The sequence below is a fragment of the Xiphophorus maculatus genome, chromosome 5 (genome assembly GCF_002775205.1).
Source record: "Xiphophorus maculatus strain JP 163 A chromosome 5, X_maculatus-5.0-male, whole genome shotgun sequence".
NCBI lineage: Eukaryota > Metazoa > Chordata > Actinopteri > Cyprinodontiformes > Poeciliidae > Xiphophorus > Xiphophorus maculatus.
In genome coordinates, this window is record NC_036447.1 from 26,938,950 (window position 1) to 26,965,305 (window position 26,356).

The window sequence follows — 26,356 nt, forward strand, 5'->3', positions numbered from 1 at the left end:
CACCACAGGGAACGGTTGCTAGGAAACGAGCTTTGTCCATTTTTGCCGAGGCGAATGGAAGATTAAAGCTGCTAGCAGGAATGCTATTTAATTTATTAACAGACACTTAAAATATTTCTCACGAGGTTTCGAATGTACGCCGAGCAATGGTGAAGTTGAGGGCAAAATGTCTGCTTCTCGGTAAGGTTTGTGGAAGTTTAACTGCGAATTTACGCTGTCTTACAACCCCCCCTTACATAGGGGCTGAAAGCTGATGAACAGGCAAACATCTGCTTCATCTTTATTAAATGCACCCTAAAGCTCAGCTGACATACGTGTATTTATCTACGTGTTATCATATATTAGCTACGGTTTGCTGTTCCTCCAATTTGCTGCTTAAATGCAGCTAAAAACTTTACCGGAAATGATGACAGCCAGCTAGATGTAATGTTTATCGTCAGTATCCATCATTCCACCTTTTCAAAGCATTTTTCATACACAATATAGCATGAAAACGGATCTGCTGGGTAGTAAAGATGACAAAAGACAGTAAAGTCAATTTGAAGACGTACAGCAACAAATGCAGAAGCAACTGTTTAGGTGATCAAATGTGTTCTTGATGGTATGTTGTAATGTGATGCAAACAGCAAAAACATAAAACAAAATTTAAGTCGACCCGAAAGATTTGTTCCCAACTTTCCAAGTTTTACTGAAAAATCATTATTTAAAAACATCTGTCTTGTCCTGATTTAGTCAAATATAATTTATTACTATCCTTAACCTTATATCCTAACATCTGAAAAGACAATTGAAACAATCCATCTGTTATAATCGTTTAATGTATAAAATACAACTAAATCATTTAGTGAATTTTTATCTATGTTAACAAAAACATTTTTAAAAAATCATGACTGACAATGTAGTTTAAAATAAAGTCTTTTTTTTTTAATTATTCCTATGTGTACAGGGGATGCTGCAGTGGGGAAAAGTTCTCTTTCTCACATCTTCTACAATGATGGATCTCTGTTCCAGAAGAACTATAGCTTGGTGAGAGCAAATTGAAAAATGTTAATCATATCATGTCATCGACTAAACTAGTCCGGAGAGCTTTCATCACCAATAATATTGGTCTTTGTAGTACATAAAGTACATAATGTGCTTTTTGAGAGCCCACATTAATCTGTTTGGAATCACTGAAGTACAAAATAATCATAGAGGAAGAAACTAAACTATTAACCCGACTCTGTAAACTATGGCTTTCATTGCTGGAGGAATTTAAAAGCTTTGGACTAGTAAGTTGCAGTAAGTTTCTGAAGTTAATCAAATGTAATATCTCAATTTCAGCTACAACTGATTACAACAGGTTGATCCATGAGTATAGATTATTCTTGAAATTGTTTAACTACATTGTGCTTTATTAAATGTGTTGCAAATTGTTGAATTTTACTGACAGACGCTAACTGAAGAACAAGTACAAAACGCAACATATTAGTAGTAGTGGTTGTGTAGGTTATACGTTACATAATTTTATGTCATTTCAGATGTTGTGCACTCGGTTAATATGATCTGTAAACGATTACAAAGCTGCAGTTAAAAACAAACCAAAAGAAATGGGATATATTCAATTGATATATATTTGTGCTGATTGTGAATATCATTTTTGAAAATACAAGTATCTGTATTTGTACAGTGTTATGGTAAACTTCAAGCATTATGGTAAATAAATCATTTGCTGGACGTCCATTTTGATCAAATGAAAAGAAAGCAACTTAGAGAAATCTAACAAATGCTCTAGTTACGAAACGTTAGCAATGTATGTACAGTTAAAAATTATTCACAGTCCTGGGAAATTAAGATTTGAAATGTACTCTAAATGGAAATACAGTCATGGTAATGAATTCTTGAATTTTAAGCCTTTTATTGACATCCATGTTCTTTTAGGTGAACTTATTTTTACATAAACATTTTTATTTTGTCTTCATCTTTTTGTTTCATTACTTTTCCGTGACATTGACGAGGTTTTATGGATTGAAGATTAGATTTAGCTAACTTTGTAAGCCAGTAAAGACCAGATCAAACAGTAGGAGTGACACTTTATTTTAATCATGCCTTCATTGCGTTATTTGAGAGTATAAAGCATATGCTTTATACTCTCGTTGCCCTCATTAATTTCTTTCAAAATAAATAAATGTTTGCTGAGTGTATCAATTAGTCTAGTGGCTCATTGCTAAACTAAACAGGTTGGAAAATACTGGGGGGGGGGGCCAAGAGTTACTATGTGTGTTTGTGGGCGTGGGGGTGCACGTGTGTGTGTGTGTGTTTGTTTGTTTGCGTGTTCTGGCCTTGCTACTTCAGCACTATTGGTGTTCTGAGGTGACAAGAACATCGATAATTAATACTGCAGGATTCTGGAAAGCCACTAAAGCAGGTACAGCAGCATTGTTGAGCGTTTTGACGTTATAACCACAAATTTATAAAGCAACCGAATTCTGTACAATAGGTTATTACCTAAAAAAATAAACACCAAAACAGGATATGCTTGTAAATGGAAAGTTTCAGGAAAACACAAAAATGGTATCTTGTGCTAATCTTCACTGCAGGGTTAGAACGATTTTAAAACGCAGTTTAAAACATGAACTAATAGTCTTTGTTGTAAAAGTAAAAAGTCGCTAGATTTGTCGCTTTTTGTAAAGTAGTGGCTAGAGGTATCTATAAAGTCACTAAATATAGCAACATAAGTTGGCAAGAGTGCGTTCCTTTGTCCTGACTACAACTTGGCTTAACCCTTTCTGCTCATCCCCACACATTTGGCCACGCCCCTCAGCGGCTCTTGGCTCCGCCCACTTTGGTGGAACTCTTCAAAATTTGTGGGTTGTTTGCTTTCACATAGTTACACTTTAAAGAGAAGTTTTAATTTTAATAAAAAAATGTTAAAACACCTGAAACAAAGTAAAGCGGAGTATTGCCTTTTCTGGAATATTCCCACAGCTACCTCTAAACATACTGTATATATGTAAAAGAAAGAGCTTCCATGACCTAATGTTAGCCAAGAGCTAATAGCAGACTTGCTGAATCAACAATGGAGGCAGGGAGCCATTCAGAGGTTTTGCAGAAATCTGATTTATCCAGAAAATACCGTTTTGGCGAATCACATCTCTTGAGGTCATGTCAGTAATAACTGTCAACACATTTGCGTAGCTTTAACAGTAACAACCAAAATCAAGCACCACCTACATGCACTACGTTGGTTGAATTGAGAAAATGAGCACAATGCCAACGTAGTGCTTGTGTCATAAAAATAAAATTCCTGATGGAAAAAATAAAAAGCATGTTTCTTGATTTAGAAGTAACTCTACAAACAGGCTAATTCTGCAAATGATCAGCCCCTAGTTCACCTAAATCATCCTTTAGATTGTGAAACTTTTGATGTTGAACGGCGGCCGATGCCGGCCTGCCATTCTGCTCACGTCCTCCTTTGAAAATGTCAGACAGCCTGGCAGCAATATTCCAAGCTTATTTGTTGCTAATAGGCCCTCATTGACATTCCAGCAAGAAGCTTCCTATGCATCACGCCAGCTCATTAGACCGGTCTCTGGTGGGACTGCAGCATGTTCTGTGTGTGTGTGTATGCGTACCAGAGGAACCTTGTTATGAACTGTGACTGTGTATAAATCAGGTAAATGTTGATCCGAAGCTGTGTGTGTGTTTGTATTTCGCAGAAGCATCGACTGTGGAAGGTACGCGTGGGTGTTTGCAGATTTCAGCCTCTTGCATTTGACATGCTTAGTTAACTACGAGGTGCAGAGTTCAGATCAATTTAGAGTTAGATGCTGATGTGAGGAAACCTAGAAATTTACTTCTCCAAGGTCAACTCTAATTGCTAATCAACAATTTTCTCTGAAGATAAACTCCTGGAACAATTATAGCAGGGTGCCTTAGCAGTCTGGAGGAGGATGGAATTTGATTGAAGTCCGTCTTTTTAAGTCTAGTCATTGAAACTATGGCTGGGCGACGTGGCTGAAAAACGTAACACTCTATAAGAGAGAAAAATAACACCATTTGTAATTCAAACCACACTTTATATGCACATTAGTGCAGAAAAACACCCTTAACTTATTGACTTATTTCCAATTTTTGATATGCATTCCTAGCGATATAACCGAACGAACCTTACTGATATCGCAAACCCTCACTCTTGATTTAACCAGTAAACCTTTGGATCTCCATCTTGTCATAACGCTTAGTGCTGTTTAGAGCTTGTACGTACTCCTCTTTCCTTATGAATTTATCTTTATTGAGACATTACTGGGACTTGGATATAAAGCAAATGAGACACAATACCTGAGGTCTGGCAAGGATCTCAGCATCAAGGTGGGTAGTGAATTTGCAGTCAAGCCAAGTCGAGCTGCACAGAGACAGTGATGTCTCTGTTGGCATGAGCCACAAATCACCATGGTCAGTTTGCTGTGATGCTGTGTGCAAAGACAACTCATTTACCTCGGTGTTTGGCTCTCTTGTTTGTATATAAGCATAATGTAGTTGTAGACTGATCAATTCATTTGAACAAAGCCACATGTGATGTGACAAAATGTTGTTTTTTTTGTGTGTTTGTCAGACAACGGGAGTGGAGCTGGTGATGAAATGTATCAACATTCCAGAGACCAACGACTCCGTGGTAAGTCAATGAAAGTTCATGATCACTCCTTAGGAATTAGTTGTATTTCTGTGTAATTGAATTCAAGGTGACCTTTTTTCATAGTGAGCACAACAACATTTACTTAAGTGAATTAGCACACCGATAAGTGGCATAGTTTTAGTTTAAGCTTCACCCAGTTAAAATTTACCAAAGCACTGTTATGTTATTGCATTTAGGCTATAATATGTTTATTTTCTATTTTACTATTTGTCCATTTGCCTCTTTTAACGTATTTCTAATATTGTTTAAAAAGAAAAACACGTAAGAGGTTAAATAAAAAATCTGCCAAATGTGCCAATTTTTTAATCTGATTAATCATCAGAAAAATCAATAGAATAATCAGTGACTAAAATGATCATTAGTTGTAGCCCTAGTGGTAAATGGGATTAGGACAAAATGCAGTAAATTGCAGTAACTGCATTAATATCACAGTTACTGTTGCATTCATATTTTAGAATTCATTCACATTATGCCCACAGTGAATTTTGCCAGCACTTCTTAATCAAAGCATAATATTTTTGAGATAAAAAGTGATACTAAATCGGATAAAATTGGATAAATTGGGAGATATAGAAGCAAACCATCTACATTGTATTCTTAACAAATTGTTGGACGTCGGTGAACGTATTAAATGTGTATGTATATTGAAATCCTCCACGACACAGAGCTTGAATATTAGAAAAACAATGACCTTTCAACTACAAATGCTTGAAAAGATAAGTCGCAGTTATAAAACAATGTATAGTATTTTATTCAGTTTTTTTAATTAGGTGATCTATCTGCTAGTTGCGGTTAGAATTCAGCAGAGACAACTTTTGGTAATAAATATCCTGAATTACAACAAATTTAGAGACAAATAAGCAACGCTGTAGATTAATCTGTGGTAACATTTAGGCTTATCTGCACAAAATGAATTAGCTAGCCACACGTTGTTCTTATCTGTTTTAAAACGCTCTAAAAAAATTTTTTAAAAATCACAGGGGGGCTAAAAACAGAGAACCAGAAACCATCACTCACAGAGAAAAAGTTTCGCCAGACATGTAACATTGTTAGGTCCTTATCAGTATTCACTAAGCAATACGGCCGAAGAGTAGGGGAAGATGGATCTCCTTGCCACGGAGAAAAGGAATGTTAAATAGTGTGATTTGACTAAATCTCTGTGGGAAACACCTGTGCCGTCCTCTTCTCCCTTTCCTTCTCTTTCCAGGAGCTCTATATCTTAGACACGGCGGGGAAGGAGACGCTAGCGGAGGGCTGCGAGAAAATGGTCAGAAGCTGCTCTGGATTCTTCTGTTTTCATTTGCATGAAACTAATGAGGTTCTCCGTCCGGAGCTGCTTTACTGTCATTAATGTCGCAGAATTAGAACAAATGAAACGGGTGTGACCCCTCTGCAATCACCTTGCCTTCTGCAGTGGGGGGAGCCATCTTTGCTGTGTCTGGTGTTCGATTTGACCAGTGAGCAGTCTTTTGCTAACTGCACATGTTGGATGGAAAGAGTCCAAGCACACTGCAAAGGCCTCCGTGTGCCAGGTAAGAAAAGGAGGACGAAAAATGAGACTAATTTGTGACAAACCTGGAATTCGATATAAAAACACAGGTCAACTTATAATTTCTTAATGAAAAAGATGACAAGTGGGAACCTAGTAGCCTCTTTGCAGGTTATCTAAATGAGAAGTTTGCTAAAATCTCAGCCAATTGGACGGTAGTTCACGTCCGCTATATTCATACTTTTTTCTTGTTTTAATCCTAATAGAATTTTTCAGTAACATAGCAAGAACTTGACAATTACGCAATATTACAAATACATTAATTCATTCTAACAGCTTCAAGATGTCATTGGACAACTTTTTCTTTTTTTTCTTTTTTACCTTCGGTTAATTTAAATTAGAAAACGCCCCTCCCCCCTTCATTTAATCATGTTTAACTTTCTCTGAAAACCTAAAAGAAAAAACAAACAAAGTTATGGAGGAAATTATTGAGATAATTTTGGTTTATTTGTGTACTAAAGTCATTTAGGGGCAAGAACAGGCGAGCATAAATATGCAGTCTTGGTTTCCCCCAGTATATTATAAGCCTGGCGGGCCACCAGGCTTTACTTATGCCCCCACCAGGCTTAGCATTGCTTATTTATTTAAGTTTTTTCTTTGTTTGCATTTTTAAGACTTTATACAGTAGTTGCTCTTCAAGTATTAATCTTCCAAACTTCCAATAACACATAATTATCAAGCGATATTTTCACATTTCCTGCCTACTTTAAACATTTTTTAACTCAAAAAACACAACAGTATTCAACGAATTTAATGTCGAAAAGTTCATTCATTTCAGTAACAAAATTCACAAAGTGAAACACACTGATTTGGTGAATTATACACAGATTGATGTTTTCAAATGAAAACAAGACATTTAAAATTAAAAAATGACATCACACCACGCATATCCCAATGTATTGAATATGACTGCATGTATGTTTAAAAACAGGAGGTGCACCGATTGCAGTTTTCTGGCCAATCATCGATCGTTTAAAACAGTGGTTCTCAAATGGGGGTACGCGTACCCCTGGGGGTACGTGGAGGTACTGCAGGGGGTACGTGAAGCTTTTCAAAATATCTTTAAAAAATCAGTAGGCTCCTCATAATAAGTCTTGGGAAAAATTATTTTGTTAAAAGTTCGATAAAATATAAATGTGTGTTCATACACTGAATTTTATATTCAGTATTTACAGGGTATTTACAGCACTGTACCTCTTTTTTATTCCAAAAATGTTTTGCCCGTGTCAGGGGGTACTTGACGAAAATTATATTTTTAAGGGGGTACATCACTGAAAAAAGTTTGAGAACCACTGGTTTAAAAGACTGACCTGCCGATTCCGATTTTTTTCCTTCTGTCTAGACAGTTGCTAAATATGTGTGTAAATGTCAACCTCTCAGGTGTTCTCGTGGGAAACAAGTCGGATCTGTCAGCTAGAAGGGAAGTACAGGCGTCCGTGGCCGAGGAGTGGGCCCAAAGCAAGGGACTGGAGTACCACGAGACATCAGCTGTGAGTTTAGCTGAAAACACTCCGTGCTGTTAATAGCCTGATAATGAATTGTTCCTCAAACACAGCAGTGACATGTCAGCAGCACCTCATTGTGATCACGCTGATGTCTTCCAGAAAGAGATGGTCAACTGTGACGCCCCCCTCCTCAGCTTAGCACAGTCCTTCTATTCTCTCTACCAGGAGCAGCGTGAGATCATGCAGAACCTCGGGCCCGGCTAGACTCCTCTTCCTTCACCACAGAGCTCACAGCCGTTTGAGACGAACCACTGCGAAGGAATTGCTTTAGGAAAATAGGATTTTCTGGCAAGGATACTGAAAGGCTTTCTGATTGTTTTTGTTTTAAATAAAGGACTAAATAAGGAGCAAGCGGTGTCTTGTTTCCTCATCAGATAGCAAGGTCTGTTTTTACAGCAGTGATCGTTTTTAAAACTACAATATCACCGCAACTCATTCTACAGTAAAAGAAATAAGGCGTATAGCTGCAGTATTTAACTTTCATTAAAAAATACTTTTTTGATATTTGTTTAATCTTATACGATGTTGTGACAGTTTGTTATGAGACAGATAATCTGTGAAAAGATAATTCTCCTCCACCTCCTCTCTGAGCTACTATTGCCATCTTAAGAAATGCACCAAAAACAACCAATCAGAGCAAGGAGACGGGGCTTAGCGCTGTCAGCCAACTTGCTGCTAAATGCTCTAATGGTGGAGAAACAATATACTGTTACCGGAAAACGGTTTATATACAATTTGCTAGCTAAGACTGAGCACTCATGACAGGCTACGCTAGCTGCAGAGCAGTAGAGAGCACGGACGGGGAGGCGGAGGGAGGATGAGCAGCGCCACATGAAGTTGTGATTGATATCGCTAAGACCCGCCTCCCGGCTTTGATTGGCTGGATAAGGCGGACAACCTCAATTTTTTCACAGATTATCTGTCTCATGCCATACTGTAATGACACAGTGACAGTTTCAACCAATGTGCAAATAAATATTTTTTATAAAAGTTCTACTGCAGCTTCACAGCACCTCCTCCTTTCTCTTTGCCCCTCTACATAGCTGTTCCCAGTTTTGGGTGACACAATTTATTTCATATAACATTGTGTTTTCACTTGAATTGGATTGAAAGAGAAAAAAGAATAATATTCTTGCTCTTCTTACTTTCTTTATTATTTTTTTTCCTGCTTTCACCTTTTCCTCCTGCCCTTAAGATTTTTTTCCTCTTGCGGTTTATCTTGCTTGCTCTTTTGTTGTGCTGTTAAGCCCTCTACTCCAGGCTGTCAAACATACATGTATATTATATATTTGTATTATTATTTTTTGGTCGTGTCCCCGGTGTGGCGCTAGCAACCAGTAATCACCATCCTAATTAGCGCCCTCCCATTCAGACCAGGTCACAGCCATGTCCTTGTTGTCTCTCTGCCTTTTAGACCAGCTGCCACCTCTCAAATGAGGCTATGATCAGCTCAAGCCAGGCACATTGGTTTTAGTTGTTTTCTTAAAAATCACATTATGTTATATTACACAATTCACCATACATCTCATAATATTTATCAATTTCTTTCAAGGACTCACGTTTTATTAAGCAAAACTAGTAGATGAGCCGATGTTAGCACGACAACTAATTTGACCACAACTAAGGCAGAATGTGACTTATTTATTCACTACTTCTTTTTACAAGCAAGGAATCAAACTTCTGTGCCTAATAAAGTGGCTGGCAAAGTACAAACTTCATTCATGAATGCAATAAATTATTTTCAAACTACAAAAAAAAAACGTGTCTGACATTTGTGTGAGACAAAATAATGTGTTTTCCAGCAACATAGTATAATTTTATAGGACTATCAAGTAACTATGTTACCGTCAGTTATAAAAAATGATATCAAACATGACTTAAAAGAAATTTGACTTGGCTATGAAATTGGGCCTCTGTCTCTTTAAGAAAGTTCCAGCTCTTTCCCACACTCCTGTCTGGCGTCAACACGTTATCACGTCACTCCCCGTTTTAGCACGAGGACCCCAAAACCACAAAAAAATAACCTTGTAAAAGCCCGTGGGGTTGAATGGACCCTGTCTCTTAAGACCTCAGAAAGGTTTGCAAACATTCGTAAGAGCGCTGGTCTGAGAAATAGCTCATATAATGAGCTCAGCTGATACGCGGTCACACCAGGTGTTTGCTAACTGCCGCTACTGCTAATTAGCAAACAATTTGGAAGCTCAGAAACAACGACGCGGAGGAGGAGCTGCCTCTGGAAGGCGGCGCTAGGTCTACCCAGGCGTTTTACACACCTGAGTGGTTTCCACGGGAGATTAAATCAAAGCAACCCTCCAGGTATGTTTCTGATGAGGGAAAAACAATATGACATTATGTCAAGCTCAAAACAGTAGATTTTACAGAATACTGCCTCTTTATGATACCATTACTACTTTAATTGGAGGCTGTGTTGATCTAATTTAATAACCAGTAAGGATTAGGTGTAAAATGTCCACTTGAAACAGGTCATTGATTGATATAGTTGTTTCTTGAGACTTTATAAGCATCTAGATAATTGATGAAACAAAATACATGAACTAGAAGACTTCGCTAATACAGAAAGCAAAACACACACAGATCATGAACTACAACGAGTTTTATATCTTTCCAGATCTTCATTCTTTGTACCTGAGTTGCAATTCTAGTGTTCTAGTGGTAGCATATAACCTGGGAGCAAAACTTAATCATTTCACAGGACAGAGTGTGGGCCGTTGCTTATTGCTTTGGGAGAAGCCTGTTCATATCCACAGATATTGAAGCACTTGGTCAAAGAAAACAGAACTGCTTAGGTCAGGTCATTTTCACAAAAGTTTTCTGCAAACATATCCATCTCTTTGCAACAATTAGTATTTATGCCCTTGTTTGTAGGTCCTATGAAGTCTCCTTTGTGATTTCTAATTTGTGTAAGCTTGTCAAACATAAATGTTAACCTTTTAGTACAAAGTGATGACAGATTATTCAGGTCAGTATTAATATCTTAAAAACTCTTTTTCTGTTTTTAGTATTGCACAAGTAAAGGCGCTCATCTTTTCATTTGGTTTCTCATTACAAATAAATAGCTTACGGCCTTGTGCGACAATGACGATTAAATTTGATGCCATTCATCAACCCTCATAAATGAAACGATCAAGGTTTCCAGATTAGCGCAAATGTTATATCAGTCGTTCCTTTGACTATTTCATGACGTTAGATTGGTCTTTCAAAAAATAACATTTAAGCGATCGCCAACAGTTTCAGTTTTACCAAACAGACTGAAAATAACTTGCAGACGACGTCTTGACACGTTTAATTTTAAATTAAAGACTTTGTGTGTGTCTCTGCATCACGCAAGTTAAGTGAATAAATGAGGGGTGATATCAACAGATTACCACTTCGAACATCAAATTATACCGTCATGTCAGAACAGTAGAAATAAGTCTAAAATGAACGCTGTGGTTTGTTGAACTGACCTTAAACGCAGACTTTTTTTTTCTCCTGGTTTTCTGTTTCTGTGTTGATGGGCGTGTGTGTGTGTGTGTGTGTGTACCCAGCACAGCTTGTTCTATAGCCTCAAACAGTCTCTGACCTAAAAAGCTGGCTAATTGCAGGTGTGGAAGGAAACAGCAGCTGTTCCTAAAACAAGAAGGGGGAAAAAATAAATCTGCCATCCCTCTGACTCAACCAGAGAATGCAATAATTAGCTTTAATACCTCCAGTCTCACAAACACGACAACGAAGAAGATTAATTTAATTGCCGTTTTCCATTGGAGAATAAGTTAAGCAGTAACTATAAAGAACAAAAGAATAGCAACTGCATTCAAATGACTCTGTAGCATATTTCAAAATATATCAGTTGCTTTCATACTGTTTCTGGTATTGCTTTTCAGATAATTTGAAGAGTTTTGAACTTTTGACCTCATAAAACACACAGCAGGACCTGCTGATTGTAACAGCCTTTGAGGTTGAAGTAGTCATAGTACTAGCTATGTATCATTGGACACACAGCCAATAAGAACTCAATCATATTTGTTGTTTGAATACTATTGCTATTTCTTTATAACCGCATAAAATCTGTTGCTAAATTAGCTCAATATGCTTCTCAGAGAATTGTTGCGGTCAAGGGTTTCCTAAAGTGGCCTTCTCTCATTTGAATCCCAACAAACGAAAAAGAATCGTGTCCCTGAAAAGTGCCTAACCAAAAACAGTTGAAAGCGTTGTGAACACTCTTTCTCGTTTAAAATATATATATTTTTTTCACATTTTTCTGTTATGCGGAAGAATTATGCAACCTAATCCACCTCGAGCGAAGGCTGCTCCAGTCACCGGGATTCCTCCGTGCCAGACGGAGGCAGTGTGGCACCGTTTCAGTCGGGCGCCACAGCTGCCCCGGACCCTTGTAGCTTTCCTCCTTCCCACTCACTCCTCCCTCGCCTCCCCTCGGCGATCACAGCAGTGCTGCAGAGAGACATGGCAGCCTCTCTGATCTTCACACCAGGGGAGGACACTGAGGGAGAGAGAGAGAAAAGGTGGCGACAGATGGAGAAAGAAATGGCTGAAAAGATGCACGCAGGATAGAGGGGCTGATGTTAAAGAATTAGATGGTGTTATTGCTGTTTCCACAGCAAAATATTATTAACAAATCCTCCCGAAAGCTGGTTCCTGAAGCTTAAAATCACCATGTCACTTTAGAGAGATTGAGCTGTTTCGTTACAATCACGCTGAGTGAGCAAGAACCCGAACAAACAGAAATCATAATGTGACGGACGGCTGTTAGAGAAGGCTGCATGCATGTACGGTACGATGTGTTGGCCAGCAGTTTAGAAAGGATCCATTCTTGTCCAAACCTTTTGGGTGGGTCGGTCTGACTGACAGCTGACCCAGCTGGCGCACCGAGGCACAAGATAAGCACATTTGCCATGGCAACTGCAGCTCATAGGTCAGGAACGGACCTATGAGCTGCAAAACAAGGAGCTCACCTTTTAACAAAGGTCAGGACTAATCCATCTGAAGTAAATACACACTTTAAACCTCTTTAATAATTAAAAGTTACTGCATTTGTTTCTCCCCTGCCCCCTTTGGGCTTTCTAATCACTGCTGATGTGATCATATTCCGCTGCAGCCTTTTGACATGTTTTCACACCTGATCGTCTGGTAGACTCAGTTCAAATGGGGACTAACGTTACATTTGTTATATTTTCAGCTGCTGTGGTTCACTTTAACAATGCACTGTGTCAAACAAACCATATGAAAAACCTATTACCTTCCTTGCCTGTGGTGGCGCTGCACAAAGACCTCTTAAAGGAATTGACACTAAAACCTCCGAAGAAGACACTGAGCCATTACAATCACTTCCGTCTTTGAAAAATGTGAACAAAAATGGAGTAGTGTCAGATTTTAGCAGTTGTACGATTTCTCTTGTCGTTGGTAAAAGACCATGAGACGCTTGCGTCTGTTTTGGTTTTATTTACCCAGAATGCCCTGCACCATAGCGGTGTCCAGTCCGCTTGTATGCAGCCTCATTTTCAGAAGCTGAACTCATGTTAAGGAACTCATGATAATGTAAGAGTCTTGTAAAAATATTTTTGATATTTTTATTTCAGCAGCATAAGATCTGCATTTCGCCACACCGTGGTTCTTTAGAAAAGAACACTTTTAAGAGAAATGTGACTACTTATGCAATAACGAACATTTTCATATTCTTCTCTTGCTCTAGCAGAAATTACGGACAGTCAAAGCGAGACCTCCTTTCGCAGCTAAAAGCATTATTTTTTTCTGATCAGAAATTGCCATTATGTTGAAACGGCAGCTAAACCTGTTGCTGCCATCGTGAGCCGAATTCAATTCCTGTACAACTTTTGAAATTACACAAGTCTAGTTTTAAACCTCAATCGTTTCCCTCGCGTTCATTTCTAAAGCACAGCCATTCCGCAGTTGTAACAGGTTTGCCGTTACGCACTCTGACTGATCTAGTCAAAGTGTGTAACGGCTTTGACTAGACCAAAGCCGTTGGATGTAGCAGGTATCCAACCTGCTACATTTTATTTAAAAAAAATAAAAATTGCTGTTTAACATCTATTAGCTCCCAACTTAGTCATAGAATCACATTTGGATGAATAAGAGTCTTGCTGTGCAAGCGCCAACCACTTAGCAAAGTAAAGGCTAACACAGATAAATTAAAAATATAAATATATTGTGTGTTTAGTTTTTTTTTTGAGCACTTATAAACAACACACTCATTCAGGTTCTTACAAGGGAGGGGTGAATTTTTATTCGTCATCAGGACTTGAAGCATCCAAGTTCAGATTCATTCAGTTTTGGCACCCTGAAAGATGTTAGACTTTTTTTTTTTTCTTTTTAAATATATATTCTCATTTACAACAACACAATGTTAAACCAAAGAAGCAAGAGAACTGAGATAAAGAAAGAAAGAAAGAAAGAAAGAAAAAAAGACTAAGGCTGTATTTGAGTTGAACTTGATCATGAAAACAAAATGAAATAAAGGCAAAGATTTTCTTCTCTTAAAAATAGCCTTGATACGTTTGTCCAAAGTTTTTTTTTTTTTTTTTTTTTTTTTTGTTCCAAGCAAAGTAAAGCCCCCACTCCGAAGCCCTGAGCCCCAACCCCTAAAACAGGAAGAAAAATGGAAGAGACACAGTACTGTAACAGTTATTTCTATTTTTCCACTGCCCTTACTCGTACCATAGTCTAATTGTTCAAAAAGATGGGTTTCCTTAAAAGCAGATTTGATGATCGTTTTATTTTTTGATCAGCATGCATGTAAGTTGATAACTTCTGTTTCTTTTCCTTTGTTTTTTTTTCTTCTTTTTGGAGTCACTTCACTTCAGCTCGCTGGTAGCTGTGTTCTCTCACGCACTACCTTGTGTCTTTGGCAGTAGTGGCGTTTCATTGTCCACAGTCGTCTTCAAGTTTGCAGAGAAACTTATTCCCCTCGCCCCACAGTTCATGTCCTCTCTACCCCTTCGAGAGGCCAAAAATAAATAAGTAAATAAATAGATACATTAATAAATTAAAACAGAAAAAATGACAAACGGAAAAAAAGGTAAACATTTTCACCTGTTAACCCTGAACAAATATGGCGGGTTGTTTTTTTTTTTCTTTTTTAATGGACTTCCAAATTGTTTTTTATATATATATATTATTTTATTATCATAAAAAATGTGATAATGTGTCTAATACTAACCAATTTCTATTGAATAGGCAGAAGTCCAACAGACAAACTAGTCATGCTGAATCCTCCATCTTGGTTTCAGTTTGCATGACGACTTTAGTTTTACTACAGTAACTCTTCAGTTACTTTACATTTTTTCTCTTGTGAATATATTTTTTTTTGCACCAGGGAAGGCTAGTCATGAAATAATAACATATATAGTTATATATAATCAGTAGTAACTTATTTTTCTTTTTTTTTCTTTTTTTTTTTAAAGCGGCCTGAATTGCTCCCTGCTTGAATCCCAAACCGCAGTAGGTTCACAGTTTAATGAGATTAAAGAACGAAATCAAGAGGAAACGCCAACTCAACGAAGGAGCAGGGTGTATGGGACTACACTGTGTGTGTGTGTGTGTGTGTGTGTGTAAGAGGGCGTGTGGTATGACAGTGCAAGGGCAGTTTCATAGGCTGGGCCAAAGGGGCAAATTGTGCACCCAGTAGATTCCGATTAGGAATTAAAGAAAAAAACAAAACAAAGCATAATAACCTTCATAAAGGCAGTCTGGCCCAGCCTACCACTCCATGGATCCACAGCCCTGAGACAGCCACAGACCCCAGACACCCCCCTCCTGATTTATAAACCTCCTCAAACATGTTTAAAACTTGTTAAACATTGTTCATGGGAAAATCATGCATGTTTCTTTTTTTTTTTATGCAATTTTACTTCTTTATGGTTTTTCTTGTTTTTCTTTTAACCAGAAGCTCAACGATTATCTGAGGACTTCTGAAGAGCTCAGAACCTCACCTCTGCTACTCGCCCCTCCGTCCTCCTTTTCCTCCCCAGTCTAATTCTGTTTCCCCTTCTTTACTCCAGCATTTTTCATTTGCTACTCTCCCCCAAAATCTATGGTCCGCCTTCCTTTTTCTCATACAGGTGTGGTGCGCCGGTTGGCCGCTGAGTCTTTGAGGTCCTTTTGAATGCAGTTGTGGACCTGTAGGAAGTTGTGGTCCCTTTCCGTAGAGTTATAGGTCGCTGTTGGGGTGCCCGTTTGGCCCTTGGGCAGCGTGTACATAGACAGCTCGGTGGAAGGCAGCGTCCCGAAGGCCTTCAGGCCCACCGGCGAGGCCTCGCGAGAGTGCGAGGGGTCCGTGGAGCGGGACGAAGAGCGCGAGCGGCGTCGATAGCGGTAACGGTAGCTCGGAATGCGCGTGATGGCAGCACCTTGGAGGTAGTCTGCGGCTCGTGCGCCAACTCGCAACTCTCTGTGGCGGTCGATGAACATGTGCACCGCTAGCACACCCACCATTTCGGCCATGATGAAGGAGAGGGCGCCAAAGTAAAAGGACCAGCCGTACGAGTAGCTGTTCTTCTTGGAGTCACTCTTTGAAGGGTCACCAGCGTTGGCTGATATATATACAATGATTCCTATAATGTTGCTCAGTCCTGAAAAGGAGAAGTAAAAATTTAATCAATAAAATTCAGAAAAAATCCAAACACATTTCCGTATTAAGAAAATAACATAAGTTACAGAATGTCTGTGGGCAGTAGAAGACGGGTGCTCAGTAGGGTAATTGCAGTCTACAAGTTGATTGTCAAGGAAATGCGGGTAGATCACATGACAAAAAAAAGTCTATTATCCATCCTGTCACTTGATTGATATACAGCCTCATATACCAGCTGATGGCGGTAAAGATCCTTTAGTTGCTGCCAACCAGCATTATAACATAAGAAGAAGAAAATTTTTATAACACCTGGGTCACTGCATGCACAAACAATGATGCTAAATGCAGCAGAACTGACTGACTAGCAAGTAACCTCCAATTTCTAGTCCTTGGTTTTTCTCTTAAATTTAAGAAAAGTTATAAAAGTAAGTGGGGAAGCTGGACCAAGTAAGAAGAAATAAACCTTTCATTTTCATATGGAGTTAAACATATAAAGAGTTCTCAATAAAATTGTAAAAAAATTCTACAAATAAACAAATAAATAGTAATTTTGTAGCATGTAGTGGGTGTTTTGACTTGTCATTTTCTAAGTAGCTTGCATGCTGAAAAAGTGTGAGCACCCCTGCTATCGAATGACCAGCTATACTTCGAGTGGTATTAACAAGTGAAATTTTCTTCTAATGCAATATTAAGTATTCAGTAGTGGGCACCGCTAACCCTCTCAGGTCCCTCTTGAAAATGAGATCTAGATCTCAACGGGGTTTACCTGGTTAAATAAAGGAATAATAAAAAAATAACCAAAAAGCTAGTTGCACTAACCATAAAACACTAGACTGTAGTTCTACCAACGTGCTAGACCAACATGGTATTTAACGGAATTTAATGCTAAAGTGCTAAAAATAAATCAGCACTTTAGAATTTATCCACAAAAAAGTAACTTAGGAGAAGCTAAGAGCACTAAAGATGATTCCTTAACAAATTAAACCAAACTCTCACTGAGAGGTTATCTGTGGAAAACACATCTGAGCAGAAATTGTCTCGATTACCATACTGTTTGTTCCTGGCAGGAGCAGAAGATTATAATGTAAAATGTATTATTTCTCAATATTGAAAATCTCTGACCTATACATATGTCTGCCCTTTACTTGTAGCTAATTACGTTGTGTCTGTATGTTCACATTCATGTGAAAAATACACATTTAATGGGAAAATAAAGAGTAAGGATGACTTAAAAAGAACTCTTGAAAGAAGATGGAATTGTTTTTAACTTTAGGATTGTTTCTATCTTTGCATCTTACTGAGCACGAAGCGCATTTAGGACATGACTGTATCTCAGCGGGTAGAACCTTCTCCCAACAGGAATGTAAATCAATATAATGTAATGCTAGGTCCATCCATGATGCCAGAGTGCGGCTCTAGGTAGAACATGCCATACCACTTTATTCCTAAAGCACTTAAACAACAAACAAAACGTTTTATTTCACATCCTTTGTAAATCTTTTCAGTCTGTTCTGGTATCAAAATGACAAATCAAACCCAGCTAAAGAACAGTGCTTGAAATAAAAGGTTGTTTTAATTCTTGTTTCCCTGATTTTTCAAAGACCTGATTGAGATGGATCAAAGTAAACGAGTATCAGGGACGCCTTATTTTTAGAGTGCGATCCCAGTGGCCTCCTCCGAGCCTAGCAACAGGGTGAGAAAGAGAGACAGACGCAGCAAAAACCACAGAACAACACAGTCTTCTCAACTCGTCGGAGAACTAGTTATGTAGCGCAGCGCAGTAGGCCACGGCCTAGAAACACAGCACGCAGTTAGACACAAAGTGTTCACGAAAATGGCAACCTGCCCTCTCGTAGTCCGCGTGGCTTCCTCCTGAGGCACTCGTGACACGTTCGTCGAACGCCAGGCAACTGGCGGTCATCGGTAAATTTTCAGCATCAAGTCTAAACTTCTACTTTGTATTTTTGATCCACCTTGTCAAAGTTGTAAATTCCAACTTTTAAAGGAGTTCATTATTACTCAAGAATGTCAATTCACCTCGCGCCATCAAACTTTATTTCTCATTTTCTCTTGGCCCGTTACTCGTACTCCTTCAGTCCCTTCCTCCCTTTCCTGTCATCACCCCTCCCCCACTCCTCTTCCTCTTCCTCCCTGCGTACCTGCGGAGACGAACAGAATGCCGGCGCTGAGGATGATGTTGTGGCGTGACTTGTAGAACTCACTGGCGGCGATGCAGAGCCCCCCCATGAAGAGAAGGATCACACTCAGGATGGGGAAGATGCTGGAGGCTCGTACGGCACCTGGTGGGACAAAGAGGCAAAAGAAACGGTGCTTACCGCTGCGCACAAGCCGGAGATTTGTCCGATGTCGTATTAACGCAATTGTATGTAAGGGAAGAGGGAAAAAAAGGAGTAAATTTCTGGCAAAAATGAAGAAATTTCTGAACTCCAAAAGTTGAAAATATAGTTGTGAATTTCAATGTCTTCTAGAGATTCAACTCAAAATTTCAGTTTCAAAAGTCAAACACTTTTACCCATCGTTTTTTTTTTAAGCAAAAATGAACCCCCAGTTGTGAATCACTATTTGTGAATATTGCTTGTGCGTCAGATTTGTGAGTGTACCAGAAATGCAAAAGTTCCCTTAGTGCATTTGCAATAATTAAAGTGACTAATTATTTAAAATTATTCAAATTTATTGCATTAAAATCAATGTAATTATTTGATCAATTGGAATTAACGTGTTAAAGTCTGGGCCCTAATAGCCTACTTAGAATAACTTGTGTACTTTATCGGTTAGGTAACGTCTAGAGACGGTTGGTTGCACTAGATTTTATTTAGGAGTCAGATTTAAAGGGGATGAATACAAATGCAGACTAGACTTTTCATAAGTTTAGAAAAATGGGTATTCATTTTCTCACTTTATAGTTATGTACTGCTTCATGTTTGTTTATTAGTCAAATTCCAAAGAAAACTTCAGTATGTGGTCGCAAGGTGACAAAAGTAGAAAAGTTAAAGAGCATGAATATGTCTTTCCAAGCCCCTGCCCTTGCGTCTGGTAGGATTTATATTGGTAGTGGATGTAGACAGAGCTGAAAATCCATCATGCGAATTCATTCTGACTTGCCGAAGCTAGCACCTGTATGAACAGATGCCTGAATTGAAGCTTAAGAAAACAGACACATTAAAGGTAAATCTTGTGTAAAAAAAAAAAAAAAATCCTGAAATTGTGAAAATACAACTGCTTTTAAACAATAAATAAAAAAAACCCTGCATATTAAAGAGAAATGTGAGAGCAGAGAGGCAAAGGGGAAGACGAGAGGAAGAGCACAAAGACTGCAGGCCTTCACTTCTCTGTGAAGCTGCTTTGCCTCCAGCAGTCTTTGTCTCACTGTCTCTCCCTGCTCTCTTTGCACTTGTGCTTTAAGCTGAAGGAAAGCAGTTTAAAAGGAGGATTATTATTATTATTTTTTAAATATGCGAGCCTCCAGGCACACCCTGCCACCAAGCACATCATGGCATAGACACACAGAACGACGGAGAGGATTGAGCTGTGAGCAAATGCGCCGCATGGCAGCGGCATCAAGAGACACGCTCAGTATGTTTTTGGTTTCCTTTAAAAGCCTCCTTGAGGCCGCCGTGGAGGCTGACACTCCGTCTTTCTGGTTGTTGATTGATGTCGAGTTTTTACATAATGCTGTCTTTCCACAGTCTACTGTGCCACTCACACAGCTATGCATACAAACTCAAACTTTTCACACATATCTATAGAATCTGCAGGTAAGGCAATCTGATATAAGGATTTTTCTATTCAAGTCAACAAGTTACTGTATGGTTGTATGTTTGTAGCCTTCTGAAGCATACACTTTATACTAATTCACTGGTAGTTATTTTGGAGCCTCTATGTTGAATTATGTTCAGTCATAGTGAATAGTAAATCCCTAAATGTGTAAATTGGTTTTGTAGGCATGTACATACTTGGTTTGGTTTTCTGATTTATGTCAGTTTGATTACTAGAATAACTGATTTTTGGTAAATCTCTGCTGACTACACCTTTAAATGTGTTTTAAGGAGACGCATCAAGCTCATTGCTTGTGTGTAGTGATAGATGAACGAAAGAAATCCAACAAGATACATGAAGGAAAGCTGTGTTTTTACCCTACAAGTCTGGTTTTTCTTTGGATACCCTTTGAAAATGCCTTTAGGAACCACATTCATGCGTTCCATTATAAATACTATGGGAATGTTTCACTGCCAAATTGTAGGTAGGAGACAGATTATGTGCTATGGAGATGAACTTATTTTGCTACAAAATATAACAGCTTATGTAGTGCGATCTCACACCTCACTAAATCTGCAGCAGTTAGTAAAAAAAAAATTACATTTGTGCAGAAGTGTCTGGTGGACTTCAAGTCCACATTGTTCCACATAGAGTATGTGCAAACCTTCAAAGAGAAAAGTACACCAGAGTGTTTTGGGAGCTTTGTGCAGACGTGTCCGATGGACATATGGTCTGAGTCCGTCTCAAGTATGCGTGGAACTCCAAGGAGTGGAGTACGCTCGAGTGTGTTTGGAGCAACCTGAAATTGCTGCCACATCAGTTACTCAACAGGTTGTTGCTAGGTAACAAAAGAACGAGTAAGTTAGTTGATGCTACCAACCTTTCTTAACTGGTCCGCAGAAAGTTGACCGGCTGAAGCCTTTCCTCTGCCTACATCCTTCAGAGTGCTGTGCAGTTCTGGTTCATGGTTGTATCAGATGGATCTGCTATTGATATTGGTCAAGTGTCTATCACAACAGGTATCACTGTCGTTTTATTGACCAGCCCCATGGGATTGGTTTCATGGACTGATCAACTGGAGCCATTATCAAAGCTAAGTGTTGGAATGAATGGTGTAAAGCCTGCTGCCACTGGACTTCAAAGCAGTGGAAATACGTTCTCCAGGTTGACCTATCAGACCTCCTCTGTCTGGAAATATACCAGACGAGTCTGGGTTTGGCATTTGCCAGAAGACCAGCACATGTGTGATTTCTTTGCATCAAGTTTAAAGATTGTCAGCAAGCATGGAGTTTAGGGTGTGGGGCTGTTTTCAGGAATCGGACCTGGGGTTTTCGTTCCTTAGTGTATCACTCGAACACATTTTGAGCAATGTACCCAACTTTGTGGGAACTGTTTGGGAATGGCCTGTTCATGTTCCAACTTAACTTTGAACCACTGTTCAAAAGCCAGGTCAATAAAGAGATGCATCAGTGGGTTTGGTGAGGAAGAACTTGTCTTGTACAACATCAGTGCCTCACAAGTCTGCTTCTAGAAGGATTGCTAAAACATTCCTGTGAAGACGATCCTTGACATCGTGGGAAGTCTTTGCAGAAGCTGCCATAGCTGCAGAGGGTGGCCGAGATAATATTAATTTCTATGGATTAGGAAAGAGATGCCACTTAAATCATATAAGCAGCAAGGTCAATGAGCAAATACTTCAAAAACAGTGCATATGGATAAATGGGGTCCAAATGTTTGATGCGGTAAGCAACTAAGATTCAAAGCAAATTTGTCATCTTATGATTGTTGGTGGCTACACTGGTAGGAATTTGCCTCATAATGGATGGGTTGCCAGTTGCTCTTGAGCAAGAAACTTCACCCGCCTTGCCTGTGGGTGATGACCAGAGGGCCCAGTGGTGCAGGTGCATGGCAGCCTCTCCTCTTATCAGACTGCCCTAGCGCGGCTGTGGCTATTTTCCAGTATCTTGCCACCATTGGCACAACAATGTGTGTGTGAATGTAGCACAAAGCATTTTGTGGTCTTCTGGACTTGATAAAGCACTATACAAGTACTAAAACTTCATCCAAATACTGCCCCTGTTTTGACTGTACAGGACTGTGAGGTGATTGAGTTTTTCATGGGAGGCTTACTAACTCTAGACTATTTACTGCCATGAAATTGGTTCGTAATATTGTTTCAATCCCCCCCCCCCCCCGGACATTACGAGATTAACGAGTCAGAGATGTTTCGAAGTAGGTCTATTATAATTAATCAAAAGTCAAGTCTATTTATCCAAAAGGACAGGGTAGAAAATCTCAATGAGGTTGTTATTGATTCTGATTTTCTTAATGGTCAAAAAAAAAAAGAATTTAGCAGCTCAGTAATGTTTTTTTTGCTTATAAATCTTAACTTAAACTAAATTTCTAGGTTGAGTTTAACTTTAAGCAACACCCACACTTGTACAATGGATGCACAATACAGCAATAGAGGTCAGTCCTGCATCTTCTCCTTCCATCGTCCCTTTATTCGTTCCTCTTCCTGGATGCTTCTGCTGCAGTGGTGTGTGTTTGTTTGTGTGTGTCTCACACTGACTTATGGTTTCATTAGTTGCAGCAAAGGGGAGCCTTGTAATTGTTGCTGAATTATGGAGGCGGGGGTGGACATTGCCATGGGAGCTCCCCAGGTTCACACAAACCCACAGTTTAATGTGTATGCGCAATCCATTGTGCATAAACCCTCCTATTACTTTATCTCACACACACACACACACACACACACACACACACACACACACACACACACACACACACACACACACACACACACACACACACACACACACACACACACACACACACACACACACACACACACACACTCGCGCGCAGAAACTCATCCTCTCTCAACAAGCTACAAAGTGAACACATTCATCGATCAACCTACCACCTACTCACTCACTCTCTAAAGTGGGGTGTTTCCTATACACACTGCACGTTGCTCATGCACAAACAATCTGCTCGCTCTGCCACATGCGCGCCGTTTCTCTCTCTCTCTCACACACACACACATGCATAAATTCGCCCACGAAGGAGAACCCAGCAGCAAAGAACATGTGGGATCAGGAACTCGGTGAAACAGCTTCAAGGGAGTAGCTCTACACGCACACACGTGTGTGTGTGTGTGTGTGCATCTGCATGCAAGGTTGAGAAGCATGGAATCGTGTCACCGATCTTACAGGAATGGAAGAAAGTAACCAGAGCGAGCGCTGTACGCTGACCATCGGACGAACGTTTCCGTGTGCCTGGTTGAATATGTGCAGATGTTGTACGTTTTGTAGTGACTATAGTACACACACACACGCCCACACACGGAGGAGTTCACACAGCCTGCCAGTCATTATCATGCCATATTACTCATGTAAATCGTGATATGTCCCCAATGTCAGGACTCGGGAGCCAAAAATAGCAGCAGAGGCAGAAATGAGTCAGATGACGTCATCAAAGGGGGGTGAGGGAGGACGGGTGACGTCACGCGTTTCCTTGTATCCCGACCCGAAATATTAGCATTTTGAACAAGCATCCGGCTTTCTAATTTTAGCAACACAAACAGAAACACAGCCGCAGCGCTTCTGCTTCGGCGATTTCGGAGCAAATTGGGAGTCGTCAGGTTTTCTTTTTGGTTTCCGTCTTCGTGAGTTTTAGATGGTAGGATTGAGCAGATGTTTGAGATGTAAGTTTGTTTTCATCAAGTTTCATTCAATGGGATTTTATATCACAAAACGTTTCATCTGGAAATCACAACAAATACCTTTATTTGTGGCCTTCATGGACAGACTGAAAATGGGTAAAGAGAGAGAGACATGCAGAAAAAATAGAGCCGGACAATATGAGTAAAAATGTATCACGATCACAGAGTGTTATATCCGCCGATATCAATAATTATTAATCAGTTTTTTGTTTTAAATATCTCAAATACAGTCAGACTGGTGTCGTGACCGTTCCTGTTTTATCCACAGTTTAACCCCACAACGTTTATTTTTATGCAGTTATGAGGCACGTTGGAGAAACGTGAAACTACTGCTGCATCAGTTACTCAACAGGTTGTTGCTAGGTAACCAGAGGGTGAGTGAGTTAGCTGATCCCTCGAACCTTTTTTAGCTAAGCTGTGGGAGTTTGAGCGGCTAAAGCCTTTCCTCTGTCCCCAGAACGTACCTAGATTCCCCAGAATGCTCTGCGGTCCTGGGTCAAAGTTTGGTGAAATCATTGAACATTGTATCAGACGTATTATCTATATATCAAAATATATATTCTTACACACAACACCCCACAAATTTACAATTTTTCAGAAGATGCTAATACATTTTTTTTTGTTTCTCTCATCCTGCTTCTCATGTTTTTGAATAAAATTATTACAGCCTAGTTTTTGTCACATTAATTTCGTCGTCTCTTTTATCAAATGCGGCCAGCAAATGTCAGTCATTCAGAGGCGTATACACTGAATGCTCTGTTGCAGTTGAAGAAGACATATTCAACAAAAATCTCAGCTTCAAATCAAATTCTTATTAAAACAGAGGATGAAAAGCAAGAACAATCCACGTACAAAGTGAAAGAACGTAGAAAATTTATAAAACAATATCACCGAACCATAACTACCCCGAGAAACATTTTTAAAAATTGGCTAAATTTGAAGTTGCTGAACATTTATACAAAACAATGGCTCAGAACATAGAAAGATATGAGAGTCATGTTTGATCATGCTACTTTTGTTACACCATCAGTCTCCGGTCTTAATTTGATCAGCTTCCTCAGTTGTACTCCATCCGAATCCTTCTAACAGTCTTGTGACCTGGTGTCTATTTTAAGCCGCCCGTTCCCACGGCATTTAGGTTGGGATCCAAATCCCAATGCAGGATTCCCAATTCACAGAAAAAGACGCACCCTGACCCCCAGAAATAAAAATCAGAAAACATCTTATGTTTAATAGCATTTTTTTTTTAAATCTCCAGCATAAACATCTGTGCTTAAATGTCATAAAAATCCCTCACGCTGTGCGCCCGAATAACTTTGCACTTTAGAGAGTGTCCTTATTCATTTGAATAATTACTTGACTTGACTGTTTCTGAATGTTGTAAGCCAAAATATATATATATATATAAAAATAGCACCCAGGACGCTCACTGTCTTTAAATGGACCTGAAACGACCTCGCGTCCAGACAACATGCCAACATTTCCGTGCAAAGTGGATATGGCTTTGGAGTTAAAATCCGCCTGAGCAGGCTCGGCAAAACAACAACACAATTTTACAATTCCATTAAATAAGAACCACAATTAAAATCACTTGTGAACAGATTTGTTTACGCGATGAATCATTAAAAAAAAACATCCTTCCGCTTCCTGTCGTCTTCGTCTTTTTCACCAGTACTAGTTGTTGATCATGTGACTCGTATGATGGGAAAAAATGTGCTTCCATTACAATTTTGCAAAATACACTAATTTCGATACGGCCGAAAAACCACCTCATCCTAGTGCAAAAACTTTTCATCAAAGAGACAAAACAAAACAAACTGATTCTTTTTTCAAAATTACAGCGTTTCCATAAAGCAAATTGAATTTCCTAATTCCAATCTGCGCAATTAGCTGGCGAACGGAAACGCAGCGCTCTAGCGTAAACGACGTAAAACGAGAAAGCTCGAGTTGAAGCTAAAGACCAACAGTGGCTGGTGCAGCGTGAGGTCAAACGAAGCATGGCTGCGTCTCCTAGTGCAACTGCAGCAGCATGAAGGCTGACTGCTCTCTCTGTTACATAACCACGCATGCAAATTCACCAGGAGAGGAGCAGGGAGGAGGAGGAGGAGGGGGGGGGGATGAGAGGAGACTGAAGAGACCCCAGGGATGGAGAATGAGAGAACGGGAGGAGATGAAGAATTCAAACTGAATGACGGCGTCCAGCCGTCACGTCACGGTGATCCGCTGTCGTTTTGCTCGTGGCGCGACGTCTAACGTGCTTCGCTTTGTTTGTGATTTATCACATTCCTGTTTTTCCTCTGAAAATGTCAGCCACATTCAGGGATGAGGATTTTTATTTTTGTCTTAATTTCCAGACCTGCTGCAGTGTCTTCCCAACTCGGTCCTGAGGCATGCGGGTTCGGCTGCATCAAGCAGAAATGTATCGGCCCGTTAATGCCAGAGTGAGATTGAAAGGAGGATCCGGGTGATATTAACCATGTTGGAACTAGTTGCAGTTTTTTTTTTTTAACCTATT

At 39.5% G+C, this 26,356-nt stretch overlaps 2 protein-coding genes across 3 annotated transcripts in view; one reads left to right on the forward strand and one right to left on the reverse strand.

The window, feature by feature from the left end:
* Positions 1–11: 11 nt before the first annotated feature.
* On the forward strand, positions 12–8,279 carry ift27 (intraflagellar transport 27). 2 transcript variants are annotated; one of them, XM_005812718.3, is made up of 7 exons: positions 12–180; positions 947–1,026; positions 4,595–4,654; positions 5,883–5,942; positions 6,090–6,207; positions 7,605–7,714; positions 7,829–8,279. In XM_005812718.3, exons 1-7 carry the CDS (start codon positions 147–149, stop codon positions 7,931–7,933), a joined length of 567 nt encoding a protein of 188 aa, XP_005812775.1. In that variant the 5' UTR covers positions 12–146; the 3' UTR covers positions 7,934–8,279. The 2 variants fall into 2 exon arrangements, with proteins under 2 accessions (XP_005812775.1, XP_005812776.1); XM_005812719.3 differs by having other exon boundaries at positions 7,895–8,279.
* A 5,692-nt stretch (positions 8,280–13,971) lies between these two features.
* LOC102220985 (voltage-dependent calcium channel gamma-2 subunit-like) overlaps positions 13,972–26,356 on the reverse strand; it is a 65,554-nt gene continuing 53,169 nt past the window's right edge. Inside the window, exons 3-4 of the mRNA XM_023333076.1 lie at positions 18,497–18,637; positions 13,972–16,338 (exon numbers count right to left, since the gene is read on the reverse strand). Of these exons, the coding sequence (XP_023188844.1) occupies positions 15,821–16,338; positions 18,497–18,637 (659 nt within the window). The 3' untranslated portion in view covers positions 13,972–15,820. The remainder of the gene's footprint in view (positions 16,339–18,496; positions 18,638–26,356) is intronic.

Excerpts from the sequence above, each read along its gene's own strand:
- ift27 (XM_005812718.3), top strand. The coding sequence starts at position 147 with ATGGTGAAGTTGAGGGCAAAATGTCTGCTTCTCG. Across the intron at positions 5,943-6,089 it reads CGGAGGGCTGCGAGAAAATG|TGGGGGGAGCCATCTTTGCT; the intron begins GTCAGAAGCTGC and ends TGCCTTCTGCAG. Across the intron at positions 6,208-7,604 it reads CAAAGGCCTCCGTGTGCCAG|GTGTTCTCGTGGGAAACAAG; the intron begins GTAAGAAAAGGA and ends TCAACCTCTCAG.